Source organism: Oncorhynchus mykiss, chromosome 6 (assembly GCF_057628025.1).
Source record: "Oncorhynchus mykiss isolate SJ-2025 chromosome 6, ASM5762802v1, whole genome shotgun sequence".
Taxonomy (NCBI): Eukaryota; Metazoa; Chordata; class Actinopteri; order Salmoniformes; family Salmonidae; genus Oncorhynchus; species Oncorhynchus mykiss.
Window position 1 is genome coordinate 15,853,352 of NC_143027.1, and position 21,633 is coordinate 15,874,984.

The following is a 21,633-nucleotide window of genomic DNA, read 5'->3' on the forward strand; positions in this document are numbered from 1 at the left end:
AACTGTCCACATTTACATTTCATCAGCCAACAAGATGAGTAGGCTGAACGAAGGGCAAAAACACTAGCCTATGTCAATCTGCTATCCACCGTACCACAAAAGTTGACCTATTCTATTGGTCAACTTGCCCTTCTGTGCAATAAATAAATATTCTAAACATAGTCTGAGACAGTTGTGAGATGCGATAGATCCCAAATGAATACAACCACTCACATCAAAATACATTTTAAAAGCAATGAGGCTGATGCAACAGATCAGCACGTTTAACTTAAAATGTTGATAAATTAGGCTATTTCTTTACATTATAAGCTGAGCAATGTGCACACGGCAGTAGGGAAAACACAAATTTTAAATGGTAGGTTTATTTGAACAGTGAGAGACAGAATAACAACAAAATCCAGAAAAACGCATGTCAAAAATGTTATAAATTGATTTGCATTTTAATGAGGGAAATAAGTATTTGACCCCCTCTCAATCAGAAAGATTTCTGGCTTCCAGGTGTCTTTTATACAGGTAACGAGCTGAGATTAGGAGCACACTCTTAAAGGGAGTGCTCATAATCTCAGTTTGTTACCTGTATAAAAGACACAGAAGCAATCCATCAATCAGATTCCAAAAGAGACCAAAGAGACCAAGAGCTCTCCATGGATGTCAGGGACAAGATTGTAGACCTACACAAGGCTGGAATGGGCTATAAGACCATCGCCAAGCAGCTTGGTGAGAAGGTGACAACAGTTGGTGCGATTATTCGCAAATGGAAGAAACACAAAAGAACTGTCAATCTCCCTCAGCCTGGGGCTCCATGCAATATCTCACCTCGTGGAGTTGCAATGATCATGAGAACGGTGAGGAATCAGCCCAGAACTACACGGGAGGATCTTGTCAATGATCTCAAGGCAGCTGGGACCATAGTCACCAAGAAAACAATTAGTAACACACTGCGCCGTGAAGGACTGCAAGACCCCCGCAAGGTCTCTCTGCTCAAGAAAGCACATATACATACCCGTCTGAAGTTTGCAAATGAACATCTGAATGATTCAGAGGACAACTGGGTGAAAGTGTTGTGGTCAGATGAGACTAAAATGGAGCTCTTTGGCATCAACTCAACTCGCCGTGTTTGGAGGAGGAGGAATGCTGCCTATGGCCCCAAGAACACCATCCCCACCGTCAAACATGGAGGTGGAAACATTATGCTTTGGGGGTGTTTTTCTGTTAAGGGGACAGGACAACTTCACCGCATCAAAGGGAAAGGGCCATGTACCGTCAAACCTTGGGTGAGAACCTCCTTCCCTCAGCCAGGGCATTGAAAATGGGTTGTGGATGGATATTCCAGCATGAATATGACCCAAAACACACGGCCAAGGCAACAAAGGAGTGGCTCAAGAAGAAGCACAATAAGGTCCTGGAGTGGCCTACCCAGTCTCCAGACCTTAATCCCATAGAAAATCTGTGGGGGGAGCTGAAGGTTCGAGTTGTCAAACATCAGCCTCGAAACCTTAATGACTTGGAGAAGATCTGCAAAGAGGAGTGGGACAAAATCCCTTCTGAGATGTGTGCAAACCTGGTGGCCAACTACAAGAAACGTCTGACCTCTGTGATTGCCAACAAGGGTTTTGCCACCAATTACTAAGTCATGTTTTGCAGAGGGGTCAAATACTTCCCTCATTAAAATGCAAATCAATTTAGAACATTTTTGACATGCGTTTTTCTGGATTTTGTTGTTGTTATTCTGTCTCTCACTGTTCAAATAAACCAACCATTAAAATTATAGACGGATCATTTCTTTGTCAGTGGGCAAACGTACAAAATCAGCAGGGGATCAAATACTTTTTTCCCTCACTGTACATAGCTGATGACCCCTGGACTGTTTCAATAACACGGTACCTCATTTTGTTTACCTGTCGGCCCCAGCCTCAAACTCAGGTCCTGTATGTACCTAACTGACCCGCTCTGTCAATTCATCGCCATTTACCCATTGTTGTCTTAGCTCTCCTGATAAACACCTGTGTTTGCTTTATGCCTCTCTCTAATGTCAATATGCCTTGTCTACTGCTGGCTTGGCTAGTTTTTATTGTTTTATATCACTGTAGAGCCCTCAGTCCCGCTCAAAATGCCTTAGATAGCTCTTTTGTTCCACCCCAAACACATGCGGCGACCTCACCTGGCTTAACTGGTGCCTCCGGAGACGAAACCTCTCATCACTCAACGCCTAGGTTTACCTCCACTGTACTCACATCCTACTATAGTCTATACATTATACCCTGAATCTATTCTACCATGCCCAGAAATCTGCTCCTTCTATTCTCTGTCCCCAAAGCACTAGACAACCAGTTCTTATAGCCTTTAGCAATGCCCTTATCCTACTCCTCCTCTGTTCTTCTGGTGATGTTGAGGTTAACCCAGGCCATGTAGCCCTCAGTTCCATTCCTATTCCCCAGGCGCTATCATTTGTTGACTTCTGTAACCGTAAAAGGCATGGTTTCATGCATGTTAACATCAGAAGCCTCCTCCCTAAGTGTGTTTTATTCATTGCTTTAGCACAGTCCTTCAACCCTGATGTCCTAGCCGTGTCTGAATCCTGGCTTAGGAAAGCAACCAAAAAATCTGAAATTTCCATCCCCAACTACAACATTTTCCACCAAGATAGAACTGCCAAAGGGGGTGGAGTTGCAATCTACTGCGGAGATAGCATGCAGAGGTCTGTCATGCTATCCAGGTCTGTGCCCAAACAGTTCGAGCTTCTACTTTTAAAAATCCACCTTTCCAGAAATAAGTCTCTCACTGTTGTTATTGACCCCCTCAGCCCCCAGCTGTGCCCTGGACACCATATGTGAATTAACTGCCTCCCATTTATCTTCAGAGTTTGTACTGTTAGGTGACCTAAACTGGGATATGCTTAACACCCCAGCTGTCCTACAATCTAAGCTAGATGCCCTCGATCTCACACAAATTATCAAGGAACCTATCAGGTACAACCCTAAATCCGTAAACACGGGCACCTTCATAGATATCATCCTGATTAACCTGCCCTCTAAATATGCCTCTGCTGTCTTCAACTAGGATCTCAGCGATCACTGCCTGCATCCATAATGGGTCCGCGGTCAAACGACCACTCCTCATCACTGTCAAACGCTTCCTAAAACACTTCAGCGAGCAGTCCTTTCTAATCGACCTGGCCCGGGTATCCTGGAAGGATATTGACCTCATTCTGTCAGTAGAGGATGCCTGGCTATTCTTTAAAAGTGCCTTCCTCACCATCTTAAATAAGCATGCCCTATTAAAAAAAAAATGTAGAACTAAGAACAGATAAAGCCCCTGCTTCACTCCAGACTTGACTGCCCTTGAGCAGCACAAAAACATCCTGTGGCGTACTGCATTAGCATCGAATAGCCCCCGCGATATGCAACTTTTCAGGGAAGTCAGGAACCAATATACACATGCAGTTAGGAAAGCAAAGGCTAGCTTTTTCAAACAAAAATGTGCACTTACCCCAAAAAGTTAATGGAGATAAATAGCACCTCCTCCCAGCTGCCCACTGCACTGAGTCTCGGAAACACTGTCACCACCGATAAATCTACAATAACCAATAATTTCAATAAGCATTTTTCTACAGCTGGCCATGCTTTCCACCTGGCTACCCCTACCTGGGTCAACAGCTCTGCACCCCCCACAGCAACTTGCCCAAGCCTCGCCATTTCTCCTTCACCCAAATCCAGATAGATGATGTTCTGAAAGAGCTGCAAAATCTAACACCTACAAATCAGCTGGGCTAGACAATCTAGACAGTCTCTTTCTAAAATTATCCACCACAAATAGTTGCAACCCCTATTACTAGCCTGTTCAACCTCTCTTTCATATCGTCTGAGATCCCTAAAGATTGGAAAACTGCCGCGTTCATCCCCCTCTTCAAAGGGGGAGACACTCTAGACCCAAACTGTTAAGGGCCTATTTTTATTCTACCCTGCCTTTCTAAAGTCTTCGAAAGCCAGATCACCAACCATTTTGAATCCCACCGTACCTTCTCCACTCTGCAATCTGGTTTCCGAGCTGGTCATGGGTGCACCTCAGCCCCGCTCAAGGTCCTAAACGATATCATAACCGCCATCAATAAAAGACAGTACTGTGCAGCCGTCTTCATCAACCTGGCCAAGGCTTTCGACTCTGTCAATCACCACATTCTTATCGGGAGAATCCACAGCCTTGGTCTCTCAAATGACTGCTTCACCAACTACTTCTCAGATATACATTACTGTTTCAAATCGGAGGGCCTGTTGTCCGGACCTCTGGCAGTCTCTATGGGGCTGCCACAAGGTTCAATTCTCGGGCCGACTCTTTTCTCTGTATACATCAATGATGTCGCTATTGCTGCCGGTGATTCTCTGATCCACCTCTACGCAGACGACACCATTCTGGATACTTCTGGCCCTTCTTTGGACCCTGTGTTAACAAACATCCAGACGAGCTTCAATGCCATGCAACACTCCTTCTGTGGCCTCCAACTGCTCTTAAATGCAAGTAAAACTAAATGCATGCTCTTCAACCGATTGCTGCCCGCACCCGCCCACCTGTCTAGCATCACGACACTGGACAGTTCTGACTTAGAATATGTGGACAACTACAAATACCTAGGTGTCTGGTTATACTGTAAACTCACCCTCCAGACTCACATTAAGCATCTCCAATCCAAAATTACATCTAGAATCGGCATCCTATTTCACAACAAAGCATCCTTCCCTCATACTATCCTACCGATCCTTGACTTCGGCGATGTCATTTACAAAATAGCCCCCGATACTACTCAGCAAACTGGATGTAGTCTATCACAGTGCCATCCGTCTTGTCACCAAAGCCCCATATACTACCCACCACTGCAACTTGTATGCTCTCATTGGCTGGCCCTTGCTTCATATTTGTCGCCAAACCCACTGGTTCCAGGTCATCTATAAAGTCTTGCTAGGTAAAGCCTCACCTTATCTCAGCTCACCGGTCATCACAGCAGCACCCACCCGTAGCACATGCTCCACCAGGTATATTTCACTGGTCATCCCCAAAGACAACTCCTCCTTTGGCCACCTTTCCTTCCAGGTCTCTGCTGCCAATGACTGGAATTAATTGCAAAAATAACTGAAGCTGGAGTCTTATATCTCCCTCACTAACTTTAAGCATCAGCTGTCAGAGCAGCTTACTGATCATTGCATCTGTACAGAGCCCATCTCTAAATAGCCCACCGAACTACCTCATCCCCATATGGTTATTTATTTTTTTGCACCGCAGTCTCTCTACTTGCCCATTTCATCTTCTGCACATCTATCACTCCAGTGTTAATGCTAAATTGTAATTACTTCACCACTACGGTCTATTTATTGCCTTACCTCCCTAATCTTACTACATTTGCACACACTGTATATTGATTTTTCTGTTGTGCTATTGACTGTATGTTTGTTTAACCCATGTGTAACTCTGTTGTTTGTGTCGCACTGCTTTGCTCCATCTTGGCCTGCTCGCATTTGTAAATGAGAAGTTGTTCTCAACTGGCCTACCTGGTTAAATAAAGGTGAAATAAAACATACAAATAGAGGCCATCAAAACTCTTTTCTCACGCAATTGCATAGCCTATAGAAATGTTGCACATGAGCTCATGGGCTCACATGGAGTGTTTGATTTTCGATTTCTTTGCATTGATGTCAGAGTGACAATAGTGTGCTGAGTACCAGGCAGTAAGCAGGTTTGGTCGTCTACTAATGACCATTAGCAGCAGAGATTGGAGAAGCCAAGTTACCGTGACTAAATGGTCACATGGAATTTGACTGCTGTCATGAACGCCAGTATGGCGGTAATACGGTCACCATAACAGCCCCTAGGGAGGTGTTCTTAATGTTTTGTACACTCAGTGTATATTATCACTACCCTCATTTACATTAGTCTCATGGTAAGGATTTGTGAATCCTGCTCTCAAAAATAAGGTTGTAAAAAAACAAGGTTTAGAGTCATCCATGGAGGAAGCATTAGGGCACCTAATGACAACTCAGTCACTTCTGAACTGGCGTGGAACAGAGCCTTGTGGGACACCACACTGACCCCGGGGCAATGCTGCTATGCCGCCATAAGATACTGATGATAGAAGAGGCCGAATATTGATGTGGAGAAGAGGCAGGCAGCGATCCACCAGGTGAAGAAGGAGAGGAGGCCGCGGAAAAGCAGGGGTGTGAACACTGTCCGCAGGCCCCCGAGAGCCACTGACAGGTGGGCCTCCACCTCCGGCCCTGGAGCTGCAGTTGGTGCTGCCACCATGACAGGGTCAGAGTCCAGCGGACAGGGGAAGTCTTCCTCAGGGTACACACCCCAGGAGTGTCCACCTATAACACAGAGAGTAGGGGGGTACGTTAGCAGAGTGGTGGGCTAAAGACTGCTGTTAAAACGTTTAATATACTGTACAGACAATAATTTCTGATGATGGTACCAAACTCACCTAAGGTTTTTAGCAGCAAGGTTGTATGCAGCAACATCACCAAGGGTGCCACATACTGCAGTGCGATTACACATAGGTAGTAGAAAATACGGGCCACCTGGAAAGCACAAGAAAAGAGTAAAGACAGTCTTCAAACCCAGCGATTTTTGTGCCAATGAAATCTTTGGGCGGTCCTCCTTACCTCTCTAGGGTAGGTGAGACGCTAACGTCCCACCAGGCCAACATCCGGTGAAACTGCAGAGAGCCAACATTCTAAATACACCATTTGTTATATTAAACACTTGTAAATACATGTATCTTACATAATTTAAAATATGAAGGTCTTATTCATCCAGCCGCTGTGTCAGATTTCAAAAAGGTTTACTGCAAAAGCAAACATGCTATTTTCTGAGGACGGCGCCCCGCACACACAAGTATTACTAGCATTTTCCAACCAAGCATTAGCGTCACGAAAGTCAGAAATAACAATAAAATAAATTGCTTACCATTGAAGATCTTCCTCTGGTGGCAATGCCAAGTGTCCTAACTACACAGTGAATGTTCGTTTTGTTTGATAAAATCAATTTTATAGCCTAACATGAAACATTTGTAAACCGCTTGCGTCGTAATTTCCGTCTCATTCAACTTTAGACGAAGCGTTCATACTTGATGGTTCTTTTCCCGGGACGTATTGACTGAAAGAAACCGATTTGAAGACACCAATCAATGACCTCATTGCGCACCAATGGTAGGACCGGTCTATCGTTGATTGACTGTATTTTGGCCCAATGACCACTGATCATCTTGAAATCTAGCTTGGAAGTAAGCCAATGAGCTGAGGTAAACGGCAATATGTAATGGTTTACGTTCGAAGACCAGCCTTTGTCGTAAACTATGACATAAAAGAGGTTCATTCGCCATTGCAAATCCTACTTGACCGAGCCACGAGTGTTACGCATAGCAGTAAATATTCAATAGCATTTTCAACAAGTTTAAATATTTAAATTATGGCGAATAAATCAGGAACAGCTAAAACAAAGTCTAGGTATACAGATTTAACCCAAATTATAGAGGAAAAAGATAGATACAGCGAGACCGAGTTGCTTCAGGAAGATGAATCTTTCGGCAAAGCTAGTTTTGACTCCCAGGCGGAAGACATGTTTCTGCAATCCATGCTGGATTGGTAAATTCTAATGTTAATGTCATTGTTTGAAATTAATAATATCAAATAATATTAATTTTAGATTTTTTTTGTTTATTTTCTTATTTTATTTGCAATATATAAAAATATCATACACATTGCCTATACTGTGTGTGTGATATTATTTTGTATGTTTTTCATAAACATGGAATGGAACAGCTCTTCACCATAGTGATTATGTTCCCTGTACTCTATATATATCTGTTTATTTTACGTGTTGATACAGGGCTCATACATGTATTGTTACTGATTTTTTAAATCTTTCACAGTGGCAGTGATTCTGATTATGAGCCGCCAATGTCTAGGTGTCCATCTCCCTCTGAAGCTGGTTCAAGCTGGTTCATGAAGCTGGACCCCCGCTGTCTCCGGCTCCACACTTACACGGCCATCTAGAGATGTGAAGTCAGTGACAACGAAGAGGAGGTGGGGAAGAGAGAAACCTGCAGACAGAGGGCCAGAGGGTCGTTGGCACTCTGTGTTAGAAGATGATGTGGAACCAAATCCACCAGTTTTTAGACCCAAAAGGCAGCCAGGACCTCAACTAGACATTACTGCAAAGTACAGCCCCCTTCAACTTTTTCAACTGTTTTCACCTCGTCAGTTGTTGATTCCCTGGTGTCGAACACCAATAAGTACAGGGCTAAGAAGCAGGCAGGAAAGAAAATGCGATGGATCCGTGAAGATGGCCTACTCTTTGTGAAGTGGATGGATACCAGAGAGGTGGTCATGTGCTCCAGTAACCACAAGTCCTTCAGTGGAGATCAATGGACATTGCTATGGTGAATTCCTTTATCCTCCAGAAGGAAATGGCCACGAGCTGTCCCCCATCTCACAACTAGCCTTCAGGGAGCTGCTCATCCAGGATCTTGCTAGCAACAGCAAGTCCACTGCAGCACCTTCTGTCCCTTCTGCTCCAACCAGTGGTGTTCACCTGCCCAGATTCATCTCTGCAGGCATGAATGTGCCTCAAGGCAAAAAGGGCACAGTAGGGAGACGTCGTTGTGCCCTTTGTCACAGGAAATGCCCCATCACCAGCACCACCTGTTCAGTAAGCCTCTGCTTTACAGCAGAAAGAGACTGCTATGGGCCATGGCACCAGCAGCACAATATTGTGCAGAGGACTGAGGGTCTTCACAATATTGTAAATAGAAAATGTGTAAATAGTTACCCTTGTTATTTGTTTGTTAGGGGGGTGTTAGAATAGCATATTTATGTATTTTGTATATAGTTCTTTCCTTCAGAATGTATCACTGTACCAAGTTGGCCACTTGGGTACATTTGTGTGTGACACCTGGGTGACTTCATGCTCAATTTTATGTAGCTCGCTCATTTTTGAAGTTCTGTCCAAAACTTTGCTCAGCTATTGTTGCCATCTTATGTTATTCATTCAAATCCTCCCCAGCATCCTATTTGTATGTTTGTCTGTTCTTGGTCATTTGAAAGATGATGCAGCAACAATAAAAAACAGAAAACGTATGTTTATTTCCTTGTATTTTCTTCTACCAGATCTATTGGTGTTATATTCTCCTACATTCAATTCACATTTCCACAAAATTCAGAGTGTTTCCTTTCAAATGATACCAAGAATATGCATATCCTTGCCTCTGGGCCTGAGCTACAGGCAGTTAGATTAGGGTATGTCTTTAGGTGGAAATTGAGAAGGGGGGGGGGGGGGGGGGGGTACCCCAAAGAAGTTAAGTATTTTGTTTCCTAAAATACAAGGCCAAATCTACACTGGAGTTACTTGCAAGAAGGCAGTGAATGTTCCTGAGTGGCGGAGTCACAGGTTTGACTTGATCTACATGAAAATCTATGGCAAGACCTGAAAATGGTTATCAAGCAATGATCAACCACCAATTCGACAAAGCTTGAAGAATTTTGAAAAGAACGAGCAAATGATGCACAATCCAGGTGTGGAAAGCTCTGCCAAAGGTGCTTCTACAAAGAATTGACTTAGGGGTGTGAATACTTACGTAAAATAAATATTTCTGTAATTAATTTTATACAGTTGAAGTCGGAAGTTTAAAACTCGTTTTTCAACCATTCCACAAATTTCTTCTTAAACTATAGTTTTGGCAAGTCAGTTAGAACATCTACTTTGTGCATGACAAGCCATTTTCCCAACAATTGTTTACAGATAGATTGTTTAACTTATATTTCACTGTATCACAATTCGAGTGGGTCAGAAGTTTACATACACTAAGTTGACTGTGCCTTTAAACAGCTTGGAAAATTCCAGAAAATTATATCATGGCTTTAGAAGCTTCTGATAGGCTAATTGACATAATGTGAGTCAATTGGAGGTGTACCTGTATTTCAAGGCCTACCTTCAAACTCAGTGCCTCTTTGCTTGACATCATGGGAAAATCAAAAGAAATCAGCCAAGACCTCAGAAAAATAATTGTAGACCTCCACAAGTCTGGTTCATCCTTGGGAGCAATTTCCAAACGCCTGAAGGTACCACATTCATCTGTACAAACAATAGTACGCAAGTATCAACACCATGGGACCACGCAGCCATCATACCGCTCAGGAAGGAGACGGGTTCTGTCTCCTAGAGATGAACGTACTTTGGTTCAAAAAGTGCAAATCAATTCCAGAACAACAGCAAAGGACCTTGTGAAGATGCTGGAGGAAACAGGTGCAAAAGTATCTATATCCACAGTAAAACGAGTCCTATAAATCAACAAAACCTAAAAGGCCACTCAGCAAGGAAGAAGCCACTGCTCCACAACCGCCATAAAAAAGCCAGACTACGGTTTGCAACTGCACATGGGGACAAAGATCGTACTTTTTGGAGAAATGTCCTCTGGTCCGATGAAACAAAAATAGAACTGTTTGGCCATAATGACCATCGTTATGTTTGGAGGAAAAAGGGGAGGCTTGCAAGCCAAAGAACACCATCCCAACCGTGAAGCACGGGGTTGGCAGCATCATGTTGTGGGGATGCTTTGCTGCAGGAGAGACTGGTGCACTTTATAAAATAGATGGCATCATGAGGACCCCTAGCATACTTCCCACGTTGTGGTTAAAATTGCTTAAGGACAACAAAGTCAAGGTATTGGAGTGGCCATCACAAAGCCCTGACCTCAATCCTATAGAAAATGTGTGGGCAGAACTGAAAAAGCGTGTGCGAGCAAGGAGGCCAACAAACGTGACTCAGTTACACCAGCTCTGTCAGGAGGAATGGGCCAAAATTTACCCAACTTATTGTGGGAAGCTTGTGGAAGGCTACCCGAAACGTTTGTCCCAAATTAAACTATTTAAAGGCAATGCTACCAAATACTAATTGAGTGTATGCAAACTTCTTACCCACTGGGAATGTAAAATAAATAAAAGCTGAAATAAATAATTCTCTCTACTATTATTCGGACATTTCACATTCTTAAAATAAAGTGGTGATCCTAACTGACCTAAAACAGGGAATTTTTACTTGGATTAAATGTCAGGAATTGTGAAAAACTGAGTTTAAATGTAGTTGGCTAAGGTGTATGAAAACCTCCGACTTCAACTGTACATTACCGTTCAAATGTTTGGGGTCAATTAGAAATGTCCTTGTTTATGAAAGCACATTTTTTGTCCATTAAAATAACATCAAATTGATCAGAAAAAAAACTGCCGTTTCCAGCTTACAATAGTCATTTACAACATTAACAATGTATTTCAGATCAATTTGATATTATTTTAATGGACAAAAAAAAAAGTGCTTTTCTTTCAAAAACAAGGACATTTCTAAGTGACCCCAAACCTTTGAATGGTACTGCATATAAAATCGCAGGAAATTGGCTTAAAAATTCTTTTTTTTTTTACAGAAATTCAACTGCGCCCATTACCACACCACTTAAGCCCCTTTTAGATCCAGAAAAACAATGGGGTTTTAGAGTTCTCATACTCTGCCCATCTGTCAAGGTCAAATTATTGTCAGATTCAAGGCGCTAGGCTTGGGACGATAAACCGAAAATTACAGACAGACATTGCCTCCCTTGTTACCGAAGCATTTTTCTTACATCTGTAATTTTGCTACATAACATTCCTGTAGATTGTTCTAAAACCATTATTTGGTCAACATTAATAGCCTATGCACAAAGATGTCGGCATTTCTCTGAAGAGCCAAAAATAAATCTGATCATTCTGGATCCTATTTTGACAAGTTGCACATTGAAATATCAAATCATACATTTCCTGGATATGTTAGATGAAATAGTCTATGAGTCAAAAAGTAAACTACCATCTCAGTTGTCTTACTTGGCACTGGGAAAAAATTGTCTAGATCCCTGCCGCTAATGTAAAGTAACTGTCCATAAAATGTTGTGTGTTATTGGGCCAAATAGTTACATTTACCATGATATAACTTTTTGTCCATATTGCCCAAATGTAACAATTTCCCGCTAAAAACTTTAGTATAATGTATCGCTGATTTATTGTTTCCGAAGAACATTGGCCAATTTATTGCGATATGGATTTTTTTTTTCTCCATATTGCTCAGATCTGCAACGTGTCACTCACCATCTTCTGCAGGTCGACGGTGCTGATGCGTCCCGCCTCCTTCTTCATCTGCTCCACGCCCTTCTGGGCCAGGCTGAGGTAGGCCTGGAGGTGGTGCCTCATCAGAGCCAGGCGCAGCACACACAGCAGCAGGATGGTCCATAAACGCAACGTATCGTACATCTCCTCAGTCATCCTGGTGGGGAGAAGAGAGACAGAGAGAGTCAATGTGTGAGAGAGAAAGAAAGAGTGTGTGAGTCAGTGTGAGGAAAAATGATTGGCCAACCCAAGTCAATAGCGGGAGAGAAGGTGAGGGTAGGAAAGAAGAGAAGTGGGATGACAGGGAGAGGAGGAAAGAGAGGAGATGGGAAGCTGCTTTACATGATGCAACTTATTACAAATATTTCAAACATTGGAAAGGCATGGCTCTTTGACCTTGGGTGTGCCGTGTCATCACCATACATACATGTGGTTGAAAAGCACTGGGAAAACATGAAATGACAAACGAAACAACCCAGAGGTGAACTTACAAAGGCACACTCTCCTTCCCCAGGGTAGGGTTCAGGATGTAGTCCTTGGTTATGGGCTTGACCCACAACAATACCATAATAAGAGGGGCCAGGAAGTTGATATGAAGCAAGGTCCTGGGAGACAGGAATAACATAAATAGGTCACACATTTTTGTCAGCAAAAGCCTTGCCCTATCCAAGAGTCCTTGAGAAAAGTGAATGAGTCCTCATAGGATGTCTCCCCACTCCAATATGTGTTAACTGCACAGATCTGAAAACAACATAACACTCACACAACTACCGCAGCAAACTCATAGAGGAATGGGAAAACAGCAGCTGTTGAACTGTGGTCTGGTTGAGGAAGGAAGGAAGACTGAAAGGAAGAGAGGAACTCACTGTGTGACTTTAGCTGTGGTCAGGTTGAGGGCGTCCAGGTGCATTTGGGCCAATCGTAGGCCGGGGAAGGTGAGAAATGCACCAATCAGAGAGCAGAGCAGGGCCAGGATCAGCTTAAAGGTGAGTTTAGATATGGGACCCCTACAGAAAAGAACAGAGACACAGTCATACTGGGTTAAAGTCTACTTTACATTCATGTGTCAAAACACACAGTCCAGGAGTAATTTAGATTCATGACAACATGCATACTGATAGAATAAGCTCTTACTTACTGGGACTCCAACCCCTGGTTCTCTAAAAAATGTGTGGCACTGTCTGAGAAATTTGCAAAACCTAGGAGTAAATGAAAACATCTCTATATTTTAATTTGTCCTACAAATAGCAGAAAAACAACAATTACAGTATATTAGAAAAATTGATTCAACTATGGTCCTGGGGAACCACAGGGTTTGCATGCTATTCTATCCCATCACTAACACATCTAGCTTGGGGAGTTGAATTGTCTGTGTTAGCACGGGGGTGGAACAACAGCCAGACCAGCCTGTGAGTCCTAAGGGTTATTTTCATATGGAAGCAAAGTTTTGCACTAATGAATAGGTTCCAGGCGCAGGACTGAAGAAGTGCTATCTAGCCGTAATGACAGATGGTTCATGGCCCACTCACCTGTCTCCAGGCCGAACTCCAGGTAGTTCTCGGTGACGATGAGGATGGCCATGGCTTTGACGAAGAAGAAGAAAGCGAAGGTGATGCAGAGCGAGCGCTCACCGCCCTCCTCCAGCTTGAAGTAGAAGGCCGTCAGGGAGAACAGAGTCTTACTGTGGGGCACGGGAGTTAAGGAACACACAACTCATGAAATATAGCCTACAAATCATACTGCTGAGCGCCAAGGCTGTGCAGAGATCAAAAATCTAAATCAAACTTTGTCACGTGCTGAATACAACATGTGTAAACCTTACTGTGATATGCTCACTTACAAGCCCTTAACCAACAGTGCAGTTCAAGAAATAGTTAAGAAAATCTTTACCAAATAAAAGCAAGTAAACAATTCTAAAAAGTAACACAATAAAACAACAACGAGGCTATATACAGGGGGTACTGGAACCGAGTCAGTGTGCGGGGATACAGGTTAGTCGAGGTAATTTGTATATGTAGGTAGGGGTGAAGTGACTATGCATCCTACACATGTATCTGGTGTAATATACCAGATGTATCAGAAGCACTACTGCATTGTGACCCGCAACACACAAACAGTCTAGCATCTGTCTCCCTCCTCAACCGTAGCTGTCATACATTACCCTGGGGTTCAATGGGCCAGGCTTCCTCAGACCTAGAATGGTATTTTTTTGCTGTGTCTGGCTGTAGTGATTCTAGTAGGCTAAGTGAAGACCGTGTCTCTAGAGCTGGCCTGGCTCTCCACGGAGAGGGAGCTCAGCCTTTATTTCACAAACCAATGTCTCAGTGCATTCTGAATGGGGGAATCCAATGGACTTTTTCTGTGCGGTCACAAACGAGATACTAAAGGCTGCTTTTTAAAAAGTTACTTGACAACTTCGAGCTAGCCTCTCAAAAGAGCAATGCAGCCCCATTGACAGAGCTGTCAGTGAGGCTGCTGCTAACGTACCCCTAAACACTATCTATGAAGCAGCCACAGAAAGTAAGGTGCAAATATTGCAGCAGCATTTCTGTAAGAGTAGCTTTTGCCCATTCCAGTTATACCATCACTGATTGTCTTGATAAGTCTAGGCTAACCAACGTCTACTTGATGTGTATTAGTTTGGGTATTCAACGTCATCAACATTTATAGAAACTCAGAGCTCAGGAACAATCATGAGTTCTAATACTGAGCCACTGCAACCTGTGTTTTTCCTAACTTGCACAAAAACATTTTTATCTGCTAAATACATTCAAACTTAGCCATTTTAAGATTCCATTCCATGGCTTAGATGCGTCAAGTCGAGGTTAACACAGCAGGTGCCTGGCTGCAGCCTCTGGCTCTTTACCACCCCGAGAGGGTTGCTGGAGATGGGAATCTGAAATCAAGTGTGGCATTAACACACAGACCATCGCATCCCCATCATCATCTTCATCATCCATCCAGCCGTGCTCCCCCCTCCTCCTCCTCCCACCACCTCAAAGTCTCTTCTTTTCCCAGGCAAATCAGTCTGGTGGGCTGTGAAAATTGGGCACCCAATCTTCCTCAGCAGGTAGGCAGGAAATGACATGCCTTCCGACCGCATTCAGCCAGTTCCCGGCAGGGAGTGTGGGAAAGATTGACTGTGGCAAAGAATAACGCGTATGATATAGTGACGTGTCGGTGGAAGAAAGTAACAGGTAGGGGGAGACAGGTGGTGGCAGGCAGTGGTTGGAGCCATGTCTGTCAGTTTATGGCCACTAACTGCCTGCTCTCCTGATGATCTCCTGATGCTCCCTGACTACTGAAATGGAGCCTGGAAACAATCAAGGCTCTCGCTCAGGTTTTTTTCTGTTAACCAGCAACAGAAGGGATGATTCTCAGTGTGTGTGTGTGGGATACTACTGAAACTCTTTTACTAGGTCTTTAACCCAACATTTTGGGACTTGGCTTGACGGTGCTACTAGGTGAGATCAAATTGAACCTTCAACATCCTCTCGACAAATGTCAAATTGATTTGATATAAAAAAGAGTGATTGAAAGAGAGAAGGATGTATTGAACGATGTATTGACTGAAGGATACATGACAAAGGCAAGGACCAGCAGGCACCACACCACGCTGATGTTCATCTCTCCTGAGGGCTGGGCCACAGTGTAGTACAGCTCTGTGATCAGATACACCACTGTGGCTGCCACCGTGAAGTCCACCAGCCACTGGAACTCTGGGAAGTAGTGCAACGCTGCAGAGACCAGGAGAGGCGGGAAGAGGAGGAGCAGCGGGAAGAGGAGGAGCAGCGGGAAGAGGGGCAGCGGGAAGAGGAGGAGCAGCGGGAAGAGGAGGAGCAGCGGGAAGAGGAGGAGCAGCGGGAAGAGGAGGGGCAGCGGGGAGAGGAGGGGCAGCGGGGAGAGGAGGGGCAACGGGAGGAGGAGGGGCAGCGGGAAAAGGAGGGGCAGCGGGAAGAGGGGGAGCAGCGGGAAGAGGGGCAGCGGGAAGAGGAGGGGCAGCGGGGAGAGGAGGGGCAGCGGGGAGAGGAGGGGCAGCGGGGAGAGGAGGGGCAACGGGAAGAGGAGGGGCAACGGGAAGAGGAGGGGCAGCGGGAAGAGGAGGGGCAGCAGGGAGAGGAGGAGCAGCGGGAAGAGGATTAGTTTGTTAATTTATGACAGTAGTTCTGGATGGGGATGTTGATATTTCGGGGAAAATGTAGATGTGCACAAATACTGAATTATGAAGATTTGTTGAGGTTCAAGGGACAAAACAAAGGTCATAAAGATAAGATGATAATTGAATAGTGTTTGTAGATATGGCCTCATACCTAACGTATCCACTTCTGTGATGCACTTGGTCTCCAGCTGCAGGTCTATGTCCTTGGGAATGGTCAGAGGCTTGTAATCTATGTGGCCATTGTTCCTCCTGGGACAAAAGACAGTGCCAAATCATTACCAGACAGACAGACAGACATGTCCCATGTTGCAGGCAGGTGTACTCATGTTTTTCACGGTCATTGTTCCACCTCTAATCAAGTGCACAGCAAAGACTGCTTAATACAAATATACTGCTATCATGTCCAATTACTGGCTGCCCTAAAGAACAATACATTAAACACTGGACTAAATCAAACTTGATTTGTGTACAAGGTAGTGATGGGGTTTGAAATAATTCCACTATTCAAATAGTATAATTTTGCCAGATATCAGGATATTCGAAATACATGTATTTAACCTGAGCACTGCTGCATGTTATCATCTAGCGACTTCCAGCGACAAATGGATCAACCAACAGATAACGGTACTTTCCTTGAAAAATAGTTGGGCAACACTGAGCAGATGGAGGGAGAGAGATGCCAAGGCAACTCGGCTACAGCCAAGACTAGATAACTTGTAACAGCCACGTTATTTATCATCCCATAATGTTAACAGTGCTTGTCTTGACTGGAGTAGCCTAGTAGTAGAGAAGATAGCTATAGTAGTTAGCTAAGCTATAGCTTGCTAGGCTAATTGAGGCCACATGCTGTGCTTTCTGCCCAACCCCATTCAAATAAAAAAACAGCCTACCTGTTGGTTGCTCGTTGTAGCCTACTCCTCAATTCACACACTTTTAATTACGTCATTTATTCCATCTGGCATTGCATTAGTGAACTCTCACTCCACTTGCAATACATTGAGCCTCTTTACATCTTTGCACATGCATGTCATAAAAAAAAAAATACATTGACAGTTTTGTTTTATTAATTAATCATTTGAAATGTCATGGTATATTCTTGTATGTAACAATGTCACATGGATATTTTAATTTAGAAAAAGCCTTTTCAACATTATAATAGGCCTATATACATTTTAACTCTCATAAACGAATACTCACAAATATTTAAATACTAATGTCCGTTCAGATATTTAAATAACTGCACATCCCAAGTACAAGGTCATTTGGGCATCTGCTAGCATCAAACTGGCTAGCGTCATCAAAGTGGCTAGTCTTCCTTAACTTAGTCTCTATTGTCAACCTAACCAAGGGATACTGAGCACTGATGCTTTCTCTTTTGTAGTGCGGATTAGGGCCCATTTAATTCATAAATCCAATATTTTGTCATAGGGCTAAAGGGGGCGAAGTGCAGGACAGGCTGCAAGAGCAGCACGCGGCAGAGATTGGGCCAGCTGTTCCTGGGACCAACTGACCTTTCTAGTCGGCCTTCGGGACACAGGGCAGTGTTTGCTCAGCTCTGTGTGTGCTGGATTCAGAAGACAATACCTCGGCAAGACACTGGGGCCAAACATGCCCTGGACACATTTAAATTCTGTGGCACCTGGAGAAAAGGGCTTCACAACAAAAGGAATGGACATGTGTGGCACAAGCAGTCAAAAGGACAGTGATCCGTCTTTTGAAGCATAAGCAAATGTGTGGCGTTGAGCTACGACCTGCCTCGTGGAAGCTTAAGGAATGGTCTAGGACTAACTCATGGCTCCCAGCGTGAATCTAGATAGCATCAACTTCATACACTTCAATTCTCAAATGTTCCAGAACATTTCACATTGCCACACCTTGCTTTCTGTGAGGCTAAAGGCAGTAACACAGAATGTAGATATGGAATATGATCATTTATCACTGACGGCCATACAGATTAGAAATAAAGACATTACATGGCAGGCCTACTTTCAGAACTCGCCATAGCATCGCCATGACCCCTGATGTGTGTGGTTACAGCTTGTTTTGTTGGAGTCTGAAAAAACTGCTGTTCATATACTACTGAGTTGATTGGTGAATTCAGGAAGCAGAGGAGGCAACATGCCCCAATCCACATTTGTAGTAGAGAGTCACAAGTTCCTCTGTGTCCATGCTAGTAGATAACCATAGACTTCCTGTCAACACTAGTTAGCATTGGCTCGCAAAAATACCTCTAAAAATGTGTATTTTTCCATATATATATATATATATATATATATATATATATATATATATATATATATATATATATATCATATGTGTTTAAATCAAATCAACTATATGCACTGAGCTTGTCTGATGCTTTAAGCGAACTGTTGGATTAAATAATTAAGACAAATGACTAGGAGTCCGACGCATTTGATTTCATTGTGCTGGGCCTGGCTCAGATTTGCTGCGCTGTGTTAAAAAAGGGGACTGAGTGACTAGCACCAGTTGTCTCTCTCCTCCATCCTGCAGCGACCACCACAGAACATCAACAGTGTACATCGCGCTGTCCGTGTTGCTGAACCGGCAACATACAGTACCAGTCAAAAGTTTGGACACACCTACTCATTCAAGGGTTTTTCTTTATTTTTCTTTATTTTTTACATTGTAGAATAATAGTGAAGACATCAAAACAATGGAAGAACACATATGGAATCAGGTAGTAAGCAGAATATATATTTTATATCTGAGATTCTTCAAAGTAGCCACCCTTTGCCTTGACAGCTTTGCACACTCTTGGCATTCTCTCAACCAGCTTCATGAGGTAGTCACCTCGAATGCATTTCTATTTCAAGTGTGCCTTGTTAATTTGTGTAATTTCTTTCCATCTTAATCTGTTTGAGCCATACAGTTGTGCTGTGACAAGGTAGGGGTGGTAAACAGAAGAAATCCCTATTTGGTAAAAGACCATATCCATAATATGGCAAAAACAGCTCAAATAAGCAAAGAGAAATGACAGTCCATCCTTAATTTAAGGTTAGTCAATCCGGAACATTTCAAGAACTTTGTTTCTTCAAGTGCAGTCGCAAAAACCATCAAGCACTATGACTGACTCTCATGAGGACCGCCACAGGAAAGGAAGACCCAGAGTTACCTCTGCAGCAGAGGATAAGTTCATTAGAGCTACTAGCCTAAGAAATTGCAGTCCAAATAAATGCTTCACAGAGTTCAAGTAACAGACACAGCTCAACATCAACTGTTCAGAGACTGTGTGAATCAGGCTTTAAAATGGTTGAATTGCTGCACAGAAACCACTACTGAAGGACACCAATAAGAAGAAGAGACTTGCTTGGGCCAAGAAACACGAGCAATTGACATTAGACTGGTGGAAATCTGTCCTTTGGTCTTATGAGATGCAGAGTAGGTGAACGGATGATCTCCACATGTGTGGTTCCCACCGTGAAGGATGGAGGAGGAGGTGTGATGATATGGGGGTGCATTGCTGGTGACACTGATTTATTTAGAATTTAAATACCTTAACCAACATGGCTACCACAGCATTCTGCAATGACAAGCCATCCCATCTGGTTTGCGCTTAGTGGGACTATCATTTGTTTTTCAACAGGACAATGACCCAAGACACCTCCAGGTTGAAGGAGGAGAGTGATGGAGTGCTGCATCAGATGACCTGGCCCCCACTATCACCCGACCTCAACCCAATTGAGATAGTTTGGGATGAGTTGGACCTCAGAGTGAAGGAAAAGCAGCCAACAAGTGCTCAGCATATGTGGGAACTCCTTCAAGACTGTTGAAAAAGCATTCCAGGTTAAGTTGGTTGAGAGAATTCCAAGAGTGTGCAAAGCTGGCTACTTTGAAGAATCTCAAATATATTTTCAGTTTTTTAACAATTTATTTGCTTAGGTTGCCGCTTCAGCAACACTGACAGTGAGACACACTGTTGATGCTCTGTGGTGGTCGCAGGAGGAGGGAGGAGAGAGACAACGGGTGCTAGTCACACAGTCACTCAGTTTGTTTTTTTAAACAGTGAAAATAAAGAAAAACCCTGGAATGAGTAGGTGTGTCCAAACCTTTGACTGGTACTGAATATGGTTGAATAATAAAGCTAGGCACATTTAACAGTTAGGCTATTGATTATAGACCTAATTAATTTGGGGTTTCCTCTCTCCCTACTTTTCTTAGACAATTAAGGCAAGGGCTGTTTTCTCGTCTGCTAACTTCGCTGCTACCTCCACTGCATTGTTCTCAACACCAATATGCTGGTTAACTTTGCTATTATGTACATAGAAACATGATCTAGGAAGGCGACAATTCAACAGCGCACTGATGTGTTTCAGAACCACAGACAGCGACCACTATGCAACGCGGGAGAAAGCGCATCTGTTATAAAATATTAAATATTTTTCTTCTTACAGAATATAACCATATACAATTTCAGTAGCAACTGTCTTAGACTGATGGAATGTGCCATCCCCACAACCTCCACAATGGATTAGTGCACTCAGACGAATCAGACAGGTGTTTCCTACTGCTCGACTAAAGAAATCTCGGTCGACCATCAGCTTATTGACCAAACAATCGACCAGTCGACTAAATGGGGTCAAACCTAACAGAGACATAAAAATGGTATCTACGACTTCATCGGACTCTGGGGAAGTAGATAAAATCCTGCCAAAATCCTGAAGTATCCCTTTAACTCACTACCACAAGATAGTCAGAGCCCATTCTAATAAGCAAAGGCTAGCTTTGCTCACGGGCAAAAAAAAACAACAAAAATACTTCAGACCTTAAACAAGCCTCCTAAACACATCTGCTTCATCTCTCCGTTGTCACACCTGTGTTCTCCACCCTTCTCAAATGTCTGCCACTCCTCCTTAAATTCCTGCCTGATCCAAAAGGCACCACTCGCTCCCCTTTGTGCCACTGCCGTCCCCACCCCTACCCTCCCCACCCCTACCCTCCTCAGTCTGCCTTCTTACCGGTCCTTCTTGCTCTTTGTTTTTTGTTGTTTTCCAGCAAGGCTCCTCAACTCATCTTCCGTAGGGTGCTGGTACCACCGAAGACTGGGGAAGGAGAGAGGCGACAGAGGAAGGAAGGAGACAAGTGAGTAATCTAGGTAGCTTTAGAACTACACCTGTGGTCCTCAGTCCTGGTTCAGGAAGGATACAGGGTAGGCAGGCTTTTACTCTGAAGCCTAGCAAGGAAACACCTCAATCTATTAACCAATTAATAGCAGAGAGTGCTACATTTAGATTTTTTATCCCAGCCCCCATCCCTGCAGGAGGCATTTTGCCTCTTGTT

At 43.6% G+C, this 21,633-nt stretch overlaps 1 protein-coding gene across 1 annotated transcript in view; it reads right to left on the reverse strand.

The window, feature by feature from the left end:
• Positions 1 to 352: 352 nt before the first annotated feature.
• The window catches only part of LOC110525314 (transmembrane protein 161B), a 36,068-nt gene continuing 14,787 nt past the window's right edge, over positions 353 to 21,633 (reverse strand). The window contains exons 3-12 of the mRNA XM_036979453.2: positions 21,312 to 21,395; positions 16,484 to 16,581; positions 15,754 to 15,910; positions 13,703 to 13,854; positions 13,312 to 13,372; positions 13,040 to 13,180; positions 12,665 to 12,778; positions 12,156 to 12,330; positions 6,470 to 6,566; positions 353 to 6,356 (exon numbers count right to left, since the gene is read on the reverse strand). Coding sequence (XP_036835348.1) covers positions 6,094 to 6,356; positions 6,470 to 6,566; positions 12,156 to 12,330; positions 12,665 to 12,778; positions 13,040 to 13,180; positions 13,312 to 13,372; positions 13,703 to 13,854; positions 15,754 to 15,910; positions 16,484 to 16,581; positions 21,312 to 21,395 — 1,342 coding nt within the window. The 3' untranslated portion in view covers positions 353 to 6,093. The remainder of the gene's footprint in view (positions 6,357 to 6,469; positions 6,567 to 12,155; positions 12,331 to 12,664; positions 12,779 to 13,039; positions 13,181 to 13,311; positions 13,373 to 13,702; positions 13,855 to 15,753; positions 15,911 to 16,483; positions 16,582 to 21,311; positions 21,396 to 21,633) is intronic.